The sequence below is a fragment of the Chiloscyllium punctatum genome, chromosome 8 (assembly GCF_047496795.1).
Source record: "Chiloscyllium punctatum isolate Juve2018m chromosome 8, sChiPun1.3, whole genome shotgun sequence".
Classification (NCBI taxonomy): Eukaryota; Metazoa; Chordata; class Chondrichthyes; order Orectolobiformes; family Hemiscylliidae; genus Chiloscyllium; species Chiloscyllium punctatum.
Genome location: NC_092746.1, coordinates 35,651,304 through 35,663,652, shown reverse-complemented (window position 1 = coordinate 35,663,652; position 12,349 = coordinate 35,651,304). Strand labels below are relative to the sequence as shown.

Here is a 12,349-nt window from a genome sequence, read left to right as displayed (position 1 = left end):
TTACAGCAGCCATCTTACAGCAGCTTGCTTGTACTAAATTTTTAAATGTATTGACTGAAAATTTATGAAAAGACATCAAAACTGGAACTGCATAAAACTTAAAGGGGGAAGATTTACAGTATTATAGGAAAAGAGTAAGCAAGTGGAACCAACAGTGTATCCTTCAAAGAGCCTACAGAGACATTACATGCTGCAATATTATATGATTCTATGGTTTAAAGTTTGGAATCCATTGTTATATATCCAACAAAAAAAACTTGTGCTATTCTTTTACCAAATAAAACAAAGGCAGTAAATATCATTTACATCAAACTTTATTTTTAAAAAATGAAACACATTCATTTGTTCTCAGGTAATGGCATTTTCTAGTATTAATACAAGTGAAATTTAGTGCACAAAAATATATTTGGTGAAATAAAATAAATGAATACATTTTATGAGAATCTCGAACCATAACAAGGCCGCAAAGTTTAAATTTAAAAATTGGCAGTCAAATTGCAAAAAAAAATTGCAACATTATTAGAGTTCTCATCTTGTTTGACTAACTCCCATGAAAAGTACGCTAAAATGTTTCAACATACAGTTGCAAGAGATTTTAAATGACAAGTCAAGTGTTACAAAATGGTGTAATAAACCAACTGCACAGACTTTTGTGAACTATCCTAATGTGAAACACAAAATATACAAATTACACCAGTAGTACATGTTTGGAAGGCTAAATCACAAATACAGTACATTCCATTTGCCTTTCTCAGAAGAAGCACTAGTGTGGTGTAAAGAATAAGTAAAATGGTCAGGTAGAATTTAGGATACATTTTAAATCAGATCACAATATATTCAAACACTTCAAAGCAACAGGATAGTCACAGACAATCTACCTAAAAATGGTATTTATAATTTTCCAGTTAATGCAGCAAAGATTATTTTGAAAACACCAAACATAGAAATAAAACTATAATGCATTGTAAATTATATGACTTTTTAAAAAAAACACTTTTGCATTATACCATTGTTCTATTACCTGGTCCATGAATGTCAGTGTGTTTAGGAAAACTTCAACAAATTACTATTTTTATATGGATATTATCTACAAGGAGATAACAAATTGAAACTATGCATTTTTGGACAGTTTTGTCATGTTTCAATTCAAGGTAAGGCCAAAGAGAACATTTAGAGATGTTCACTTCAAGTGGTCATACTTAAAAAGTAAGGAATCTTTTTTCTTGTTTGGAGTCATATATTTTCCTATAGTGGAAATGCAAGTTTGAGCAATATATCCCTATATCATGTATCCTGGTAGATGTGAAGTTATACCTTGCTCCCTCTTAGCAAATGTTAATCAGTTTTGTCATTTTTAAAAAAACTTAATGGTGTATAATTGTTTTACAAATAAATATTTAATTGGGTCATATTAAATTAGTTTCTGCAATAATTGCTTCACAACTTCTGGCTGCAGTCTTTGGATGGAGATAATTTACCAGTTGTGGGGGGTAAAAAACAAGTTTATATCTGTGATACAATATTAAGAAATTTATCATTTAAGGGTGTAGTTTTATTTTTGGGCTTAATTGAAGGCGACAAGGGGAGGGTGGAGTATTAGTGTGGAAGCAACAAAAGAAAAAATCAAATTTACTGTTAACATGCAATTGCATCCATTTGAACTTAGTTCCAGAATCTGTGTTAATCTTAAGTATACATTAGATGTGAAAAAAAGGGTTAGGTTCACAAAAATACAAATCTAACACAAATATCATTCACAATCGAGCAAAACTACTTAACTGACATTTTCCCTCAAATGACACTCTTGGGAATGTTTAATGTTTTTTTCAGGTGAAGGTGGTTTGTTTTATTTTGATCTTAGCTGTGTGATCACGGTAAAGCAAATCATACACCACTATTTTTTTTGCTAAATCTTAAAATATATATTTTGAATTATTTTTGCAAATTTTGTGGATTGATCGAATGAATTTTAGGTCCAACCATGTAGCTATCTTAAGCAGGGAACAGCCCACTTTTTCGAGTTGCAATTAACAGATAAAGCAGAGGAGATAGCAAGTCCTATCCACTCTTTATAGAGTTTCCTTGTGTATATTAAGGCTGAGATAAACAGATTCTTGATCAGTAGAGGAATCAAGGGTAACAGGGAAACTGAGAAAAGTGGAAATGACGAGTGCTAGATCAGCCATGATTCCATTGAATCAGGCTTGATGGCCAAACAGCCTATTCCTGTTTCTATTTCTCATGGTTGCTTTGCTTCCTCGCCCGGTTTACTTTAGTACAGGCAAGGATCAAAGCATGAAACGAATTTAGTGCACAATAAACAGAGTGCAGTCCCTTGTATTTCACCGTATGCAAGGAGCAATTACCTTGTTGCTTGATGTAGATTGGTTTATGGGTTGTACACTAAAAACTGGAGGAACATCAGAGCTATTTTACATCTACTTTATTCTTCAGCTGTGCATGTTGCAACAGGATGGCTGGACTGTTTTTCTGTGGTGAGGTCTTCCTGTGGAGTTTTAGCTTCTGCTATCATCCCTGTACCAATATCCCCAGAATCTGAACCATCTTTGGAGGTTGGGTGTATAGTGCTGCTGTACTCTGTAGATTCTGGGACAGTTTCAGCTTCACCTACACTGGTTTCAGAAGTGTTTTGTTTTCCTGCCATAAAACAATAGAAGTAAGTACATTTGCTTAAAAATAGTTGGATTGAATACACTAACTGAAAACCAAATGCAAGTTACAAGAACGTCGATCTTACAATAACTTGTTACAATTGATGTACCCCCTTACTAGGACTGATGAAATAGAATTAAAAATATCAGAAATAACGCATTTAAAAAATAATGCAATCATAATTCATTTTATAACATTTGGCTAAGCACAGTGAAGTTTAGATATTCTGCCCTAAAAATGCAATTCAAGATTGAGTATGGCCCGCAGCAGTCAGTCTCACTGCAGCACTAGAAGCAGCCTCGGGCACCTCGAAAAAGCAAAAGCAAACAAATAAAAAAGTACAACGCAAAAACAAAGCCTTTATATTGAGCCATTTACTTAAAAACTAACCTTTCTGCTTTGATTTTTCTTTGGCTTCATGCTTCTCTCTTGACTCTTTCAGTTTTTTACACACCTTTTTGTGAGTGAACCAGTGCATCTTCTGACAGTTTTGGTTGCAATATATCACCTGAGGTCTCATGAACAGAGAAGGTTGTCATTAAAGGACAGTTAGGTCAGCAGGTTAATTGCATGCAATTCTATGTTACTCATTGCTTTGACCATAATACGAAAAACAGTACTAATTTCAGCCAAAATTTTAAACAATAGCAGGGATTATTAAACATATTAATAGATCCTTATCTGTGAGCAGGTTTCTTCTATTAACTTAAAGATAAATCCAATCCAAACATTCTTACCGTTTTACAGATTGAGCACCTTTTATCCGCCTCTTTTTTACCACAAGCAGTACAAAACTCAGCATCCATGAAGCCAATTTGGCCAGTTATGGTCTGGGTCAATACAGATAAAGCTGTTGGATCATTGCCCTGGTTTTGTTTGCACAAATGGATGTTTAGAGTTTGGGGGAAAGAAAAGAGTAAAGGAAAAGAAGTAAATTTCAATGACCACATATGAAAACAATGAATATATTTTTTAGACAGTTTTATCACGTGTTTTAGGTCTATGACTGGATATATTAACTTTCCATAGATGCTTCCTGATCTACTGAGCATTTCCAGCAATTTTATTTATTAATATGCAAACATTTCTTCCACCAGACAAAGTCCAATCTTAAACCTACACGTTCTGAATTTTCTGAATTATTAGGGCATATGAATACTTGATTTTTAATTTGACATTCATTATGAAAGAATATGAATTCATTTGAACTGGAGTCTACAGAGTGTGAATGTGGTGTTGATAGAAATTCAGCTTATTACAAAACTGCAGATTGCAAACAAACAATTTTTAAACAAAATTCAGAACCTTGAAAAAGGATTTATTTAACACGAAGCTAAATGAAAACAAAAGTAAATCAGTATGGCAAAAAACAAATTACAATGAGGTTCACTGGGTTATTTGTGCAGTCGGGAGAGCTGCATTGGTCCAGACCTTGTGGTAGTAATGGCGAAAGTGTCAAAGTTTTCTGCATTCTGCCACTGAACCTGATAACAATGGGCAGCAGGTTCAGTGCAAGTTAGGTGAATTGGCCATGCTAAGTTGCCCATAGTGATAGGTAAAGGGGTAAATATAGGGAAATAGGTCTGGGTGGGTTGCCCTTCGGCGGGTCAGTGTGGACTTGTTGGGCCAAAAGGCCTATTTCCACACTGTAGGAAATCTAAAAAAAACAACTTTGAGAACCTGCAAGGATGAATTTAATTTCACATAACTGGATTTTAACTACATATCAGATTTAATCTAATTTCGAAAAAGTAGGAATTAAAATTCAGTGCCGTGGGTAGCTTTCCTAGAAACCAGTTGACAGTGGTATTGCTTGAAGACAGACCACAAAAAATCAAGCCACAGGAAAACAGTTTCAAACTCATAATTAAAGAATAAAAGCTAAAATGGAGGATAAATCATTGATGAATCCATAACAATCAACTGAAAGCATGTTCCTCTGTGGAACAAAACTATTCGAGAACAGGTGGTTCTAGATTTGATCACAAATATTCACTATTCTTAAGTGAAATGGCTTTCATTAATTGGGGTTGTCTGCAATTCAACAAGCCTTGTTGGAAATATAAAATATGTAGATTGGATGGCATTCGATGTCAACTTTCCTGATGCACCACAGTTGAACAGTCCATCAACAATTCAGTTTACCAGTTGCACATGAATAATGATCATCATATATCAACACATGTCACTGATTCTTTTTTAAAAAAGATCTGAGAACATTATATAATATTCATATAAAATATTGTTTAGCAATATGATTCAACAATGTCAATATAACTTACTATTTCAACAGGAGCAATGGTTCTGACAAGCTGCTGCAGAAGTGTAGCTTCGCACCATGGAAACTTCCGGATACATTCTCTTATAAATTTTTCTTGGTAATATGGAAAACCATCTGTATCACGCCCTTTTAATAAGCTGCACAAAATAATAAAGGGACAAGAGAACTTAATTCAGTCCACCATAAAAATCTTAACACATTGTTTATTGCTGAATATATGGTTGCCATAACAAGTGGTTATGCTTTTAAAGTTTATATAAATTTCACAAACAGTTTTTAGAAGCCAACATTATTTCAGTGAAAGATCTAAAGAGATTTACAACTGGCATTTCACTCATTATCCACAAATTGCAGAACAACCAGTCCAGAGTATCAAAGGCCTGCATCCTTGACTACATGATGAGTCAATGGGGAAACACAGATAAGAAACAGAAACACAAATAATAAAAATGATATACAAGAAACTCTTGAATCTTAAATTCTAGGTTGTCATTTTGCAAGTGAAGAATAGCCAGTGTTTTGGTCAATTGATCAGGATTTGACATCAACCCTAAGTATACTGCAATATAATCTTTCAATGCCACATGCCTTTCATATTTCTATGCTACTTCATGCAGTTTCAAAACAGAATGGAAAGTATACATTTAGGCATATTGTACAATTTTTTTTAAACCATGATACTATTTGATTATAATTAAACTGCAGGAAATAGAAACAGAGACGCTACAAATCAAACATAAATTGCCAAACAGGTTCGGTGTTCCTTGCTCGGAAGCCAACGCTGCAGGAATCTCTTTACTACATTCTAAACTTGAATTAGAATCCCTACTGTGTGGAAAGAAGTCCACTAAGTCCACAATGACCCTCTGAAGAGTATCCCACCCAGACCCATTCCCCTATACTTACCCCCGACTCCTGTATCTAACCTATACATCCCTGAATACTATGGGCAATTTAGCACAGCCAATTCACCTAAGCTGCACACCTTTAGATTATGGGAGGAAACTGGAGCACCCGAAGGAAACCCACACAAACACAGGGAGAATGTGCATACTACACATAGTCACCAAAGGCTGGAATCGAACCTGGGTCCCTGGCAATGTGAGGCAGCAGTGCTAACTACTGTGCTGCCACCATGTCGCCCCTGATGATAGATGTATTGAAATTAAAATCTACTCAATTATACATTATGTCATTATTAATGAATTACACACTGGGCAAGACTTTCTTTTTGAGTTTTATTAAAAAAAACACTATTACTCCTCAGGACAATGTGCAAAAATAAAAATTTAAAGGGAAAAGCCACATTTATAATGTATGAGCGAGAATTGCTGACTATTTGCTAGACACTTTGCTGTGGACCCATCAGTCAACCTACTTCAGTTTAAAATTTAACCAAACACAGGCAGTTAACTGATCAATCATTAACTAGTGTCTCTACCAATCAGATTTCACTTGCCAACCAATCAGCACTCTAGTTATACAGAAAAAAATGTTGGTATTCTTCAAATTGGTATTTCTTTTGAATTGTCCTGAGTAGAAGACCAATAGCTTTGACAAAATGTGCCTTAGCAATGCTCAACACTTGTGCTACCAAACAAATATTTGTTGTCCCCAAAACAAAATCTTTTACCTTTTCACAAGCCCATCAAGTTTATTTTCATGCTCCTTTAAGAAACTGATACACTTCTGGAAGATGTAACTGAGGTAGTGCATCTTCATTGCCAGCACTTCATTGATTTCTCTCTGTTTCATACATTTTTCAATGATAAGATCCAGTACTCTATAGCACTTGCGCAATGCATCAACATCTGCCAGTAAAGGATTTTCCTTAACCATGAGCACAATCTTGAGAAACACAGACAATAAGTAGAAACACAAAGAATAAAAATGGTATACAAGAAGCTCTTGAATCTTAAATTCTAGGTTGTTATCTTGAAAGTGTAGGATAGCTCTTCATTGGTCAATTGATCAGGATTTGAAATCAACCCTAACTACACTGTAATATATTTTAAGAAAATTTATTCTTCCATTTAAAATCAGAAATCAGGACACAAAAAAAAATCTGAGAAAGTGGAAAATCAAATGGATTGAAAAAATTATTTAGGCAGAAGTGGGTACTGCAGATACTGGAGATTAGAGTCAAGATTAGAGTGGTGCTGAAATAGCACAGCAGGTCAGGCAGCATCTGAGGAGCAGGGTGCTGCCTGACCTGCTGTGCTATTTCAGCACCACTCTAATCTTGAAAAAATTATTTGTTTTTTATACAAACTAGAAGCTTCTTTGCTATTGTCTCTGGTTTCTCTTCCTCGGTACAAATTTCATCTCACAATTAATAAGAACTGTGTTTCAGCCTGAACTATATGTCCTGGTGAACTTCATTTTCTTTGATATAAAAGCCAGAGCTCTACCTATCTCCCCCCAGTAAATTATCCTCCCACAATCAAATCACAATCTTACAAAAGTATTTATTTCAAATATTAACTACCCCCCCTATAATGAGGTAGCCAACACATCTTCCATATCAGATAATACTGTTATTTTACATGATTACTTACATCGGCCTGGTACAAGACAAAACAAATTTAACAGAAATAAATAATGCAGTTCCGGAGTTAAAATTTCAATAAACTGGTCTACTTAAAGTTTTCTACAAATAAATAAATAAAAATTTATAATGTTACACAGAATACACCTAAATTACAACTTTTTCTGTACCATTGCAGAATTCTTTTTCGAAAATGCAACAACATAACAGGGATTTAAGAATGGCCAATAAATCACTTTGAAGTAAAACAAGTGAATGATCTAGGACTATGCCATGAAATAAGCCTAAATTTGTTCCGACAAATCCCGAATCTCACAAAGTCTAACCATTCAGTCATGTCGAACAGTGCAGGAAATAAAAATTACTTAAAAGGGATTAAAAGTTGTTGCAAGTTAAATATTGTACACAACCTCAAGGTTGTTTCAAGAAAAATGTTGTGGATGGGCACTCAGCAGCTTTCCACTTTGGAAATATTCTGCAAATCAACAGAAATTTAAAAGGGGCAAAGATAGATTTAAATAAAAGAGAAAATAAGTACTAAAATAAAACCTGCAGCATGGTCTAACTTTCACATGGATTATGAGCAAAGATTTCTCACCGCAACTGGGTGAAGGTTTGTTGTTATGATGATCTTGTGCAAAGGCCCTGCTAATTTGACTGGAAGTTTCGCTTCTTTGTCAAGGCCTTGTGGTTTTGTGTAGCAATCCAGTCTTTCACGTGAAAAGAAATTGTTGATAATAGTTACGCAGTCATGCTGACCTAAAAAAACAGTATCAAACATCAATAATACTTTTCAGTAAAACATGATCACTGATTCATTTAAAAAAATAAATACAACAATGTTACATCTTTCAGAACTGGAATTGATACTGTGCCTCCATCCTTTGGGAAAGCCCACATCTCAAGTCGTAAAGTCCACGATCAAGTTTCATTCAAAACCTAAATATCCATAACAACACTGGGGTAGTCAGGTTTTTATTTGTCAAAATCTCCAGGAATATAAGTTATGTATAGAAGTTGGGAAGTGGTCTATAAAGTGTGGCAACACAATTTCAAATGTTCATAAATAAGGAGGACCAAGGATAGACTGCAAGATTTCAAAGTGACTTGATTGTACTGCTGATCATTCATATAATTTTAACTTAAAAGCTTTCCATAACGAAATCTCACAGAGATTCTCAATAGTAACTAGTTTTACTGGAGCATATACTTGGTACATGAGCTACTGGATTGGGACTTTGCAGCATTTAGTCAGATAATGTCAATAAAACTGATTAGGCACCTGAGATATACTTCAGAATTAAGAAAATTGTACATATATATAAAAAAACTAAAAACTTATAGATTAGAAATATGCCCGAAGTTAAATATTGTACATGCCAATAACTTACCGACAAAGGCAGCCATCTGTGCTGCAGTTCGACCTACAGAGTTTACAACGTCTATTTCAGCTCCAGCTTCCAGTATCATCCTGGTTATCTCTTTACTACCTATAGTCAAATAAAACAGCCCGCAAATGAAACATGAATATAAATAGAACATACATAGTTGTTTTTTAAAAAAGTACAAAGTACTAAATTGCCAAGGGCATTTATTATCACCTGAAGACTTTAATATATCCCAATTGTTTACTCGCTATTAATGACATCCCTACTCAGCATGCAATTATTAGGAAAAACAAAAGCACAAGGAATTGGTGTTAATCTTGTGTCAGGGTGTGGTAACTGGTTTGAGAGGTGGAGAATATTACTATGATCCCTACTGTTACCAGAGTTTGAGGGTGTGATGAGTTTCGTCTGCCGCAGATCATTCCTATGTGTTTACCGGCTTTTCACCACATATAAATAGACAGGATTTGGGATATAAAGGAGTAAGTTGAATTTGGCAGAAGATGGAATGCATAGGGAAGACAAAGTAGTAGGGAATGTGAAGAAGTATTGTTGCAATAAAAATATTATTATAGTGCAAATATTTATAGGTCTCTGCTAGTACATCAACAATTTCAAGTAATGAATTGACAAAGTTGTATCGCTGGATACAGGAATTTACTAAAAGATAGACAATACCAGTGGGTGAAACTATGGCAAATTAAATTTTAATTTAGGACAACGAATTTGGATTCATGGAAGAGAAAATCAGAATACTGTGTAAATGGTGAAAAATTAATAACTGTGGAAAATCAAATAGATTTGAGCGTCTGTGTACAATTTGCTAAAAACTAGACCATAGGTACAAGTGGTGATCATAAGGTTAATGGAACATTTGCCTTCATCTCATGGAGATTGAAATGCAATCGTGATGTTGAAGCTTGACTAGGACCCACTTTGAGTACGGACACGTGACCCCTACCACGAGAACTATATGAGCAGCTAGCGCATTCGAACGCCACCACATACAAATTTCCCTTCAAGTCACACACCACCTTAACTTAGAAATATCACTACTGTGTTGCTACTGCTTTGGTAAAATCCTGAAAATAGCTTCCTAACAACATTCTGGAGATAGCCACATTACACAGACTGCACTGTTTAAATAGCAGTTTATCACCATCTTCTCACAGGCAATTAGGGATGGGCATTAAATGCCAATCTAGCCAGTACAGCCCACATGCCAAGAAAAATAAATTTTAGAAATCGTTGGCATAGTACCCAAGGAGAAATATAGTGGGCTTGGAAAAAGCACATTGCAGATATACCAAATAAACTGGGCTTCGACAAACAGGTCACAGAATCTCTCTATATTCCCTCAAGAGTAGAATACAGAGAAGTGATTTCATCAATCTATTTGATATGACATACAGAGATTTGACAGGGTACATGCAGGTAAACCATTTCCTTTGGTGGGGAAATCCGAAACAAGGGAGAGAAACAAACAAACAAACAAACCTTAAAAATCAAAAGCTTATTTAAAAGTGATATCAAGAAGATTCCCTCCACAAGGTTTTGGATGCAAAGAAACTGCAATTTCAGATAATTGCTGAATAAACTGACTTGGCAAAACAGACTTGAGGATTTCAGTATAAAAGCAAATTACTGCGGATGCTGGAATCTGAAACCAAAAGAGAAAATGCTGGAACATCTCAGCAGGTCTGGCAGCATCTGTAAGGAGAGAAAAGAGCTGACATTGAGTCTAACTGACCCTTTGGAGCTTTTCCAGCATTTTCTCTTTTGGGTTGAAGATTTCAGTGGCTTACTCCTATTCATTTTACTGAAGATACAAGTGATTGATCTATGTTCAGACAGCGCACTCTGGTCAATTGCAAGAAAATGCACAAAAGTAGTTTTATGATCATGTTTTAATTAGATTTCCATTGGTTTGATGGAATGACTTCAAAGATTAGAGAGTGAATGATGTGGATGATGATTCTTCTAACTCTGAGGGACCTTGATTAATGTTTCAGTCTGTGTGGCTCTGCTATTTAGTTTCACATTTAAAAATTGAGAGCTAATTAACATTATCAAATTGCCTTGTCCTGTTTTACTGGTGAATGGATGTATTTGGCTAACAAAATTACCATAACGTCAAGTAGTTCTTTGACATGTGAAACTTAAAACTTGAAAAATATATTGCGTCAAGAGACTATTTGATAAATGCCATGACTCAGTGGTGTACAACAGCACAATGGTCTAGCGTACAAAACAGATTTCGCCTGTAGTTTCTATGAAAAGAGAGGGAGAGGGGGAGATGTGCTCAGGACTCCACAGTCAGGTTCCACAATGGTAGGACTCTCTCAACCCTGAGGTTGGGTCTAGCACTGGCCCACAGAAGGCCTGGGAGACAGTGGAGAAGGGGAAGACTCATGGAAGGGTTCCAAGATGGCCTGTGAGGGGAATGCAAGGGAATGAAAGAGTGGAAGCCTGAAGCGGGTGCAGGTGAGGAAGGAGTAGGAAATTCAGCAGGTATGAAGGAGAAGAGTTGGTGTAATCTGTACAGGTCATTCCCCACTCCTGTCTACCTGAGAAACCCCCTATTCCCCATTTTCCATGTTTTAGATCAATGAAAGTTCATTTTTGCTGATTCCACAACTTAGACAGTACTATTTAAACATTTTAATTTATGCTATGCAGAGGGAAGAGAATACAGCAAGCGCTTTATTAACTGGCACTTATAAGACCAGGAGTATGCTGGTTGATCAAATATTCTGGTTGTTCAAGAGGTCCACGTAAACAATGTAAAATCACACATTAAGTAATAGAAACATAATTCAGTGGGCTATACACATCATTGTTAAATTTTATTTACAGCAAGAATCACTTAATAATACAATTTGTCTAAATAAAACTTCCCGCAAACTGTCTTTTCACTCACCCTCAACTGACTAGTTAGATATCATACAGATACAGTAAAATTCTGGAATATAATTTTTGCTAGTTTATTAAGAGTTCTGATTCATAAGGTTCTGGTTTGAAAAAAAGGTTTGCTGAACTAACACCTGTTTTAAGTCAACCCGTTCACCAGACACCAAGGGTTCTATCAATGTAACACTGCAGCACAAAACAAAGAGGTTACCTGAAAGTCCAGCAAACATAAGGGCTGTATAACCGTGCTCATGTTCGTTACAATTCACATCTGCGCCATGTTGCAAGAGCAGCTTGCACATTTCAGCCTTGCCTTTATATGCAGCATGCATTAAAGGAGTCATTCCATGCTACAAAAAAAGCAAAAAAATTAAAAAACATAGTTCATACAATTCATATATTTAAAATGCGGTCAAATAATCTTCCACTGCTGTGCTTCAAAAACTGGAGTTACTCAGCACAATTGTGCAGGAGAGTTCGAGTAAGAAAACACAGAACCTCATGATTCCTTACCCCTACGTGCAAATTTCACAGGCTCCCAATGTCCAA

General features: G+C 35.5%; 1 protein-coding gene across 4 annotated transcripts in view; it reads right to left on the bottom strand.

The window, feature by feature from the left end:
• Positions 1-296: 296 nt before the first annotated feature.
• ankmy2a (ankyrin repeat and MYND domain containing 2a) overlaps positions 297-12,349 on the bottom strand; it is a 38,737-nt gene continuing 26,684 nt past the window's right edge. For 2 of the 4 annotated variants that reach the window (XM_072575371.1, XM_072575372.1), the window contains 8 exons: positions 12,012-12,150; positions 8,894-8,992; positions 8,101-8,261; positions 6,588-6,802; positions 4,956-5,091; positions 3,411-3,539; positions 3,064-3,181; positions 297-2,658 (listed from right to left, as the gene is read on the bottom strand). In XM_072575371.1, the coding sequence (XP_072431472.1) occupies positions 2,444-2,658; positions 3,064-3,181; positions 3,411-3,539; positions 4,956-5,091; positions 6,588-6,802; positions 8,101-8,261; positions 8,894-8,992; positions 12,012-12,150 (1,212 nt within the window). In that variant the 3' untranslated portion in view covers positions 297-2,443. Of the gene's footprint in view, positions 2,659-3,062; positions 3,189-3,410; positions 3,540-4,955; positions 5,092-6,587; positions 6,803-8,100; positions 8,262-8,893; positions 8,993-12,011; positions 12,151-12,349 lie in introns of those variants that run through there. The other 2 variants (XR_011961303.1, XM_072575373.1) reach the window with 2 other exon arrangements.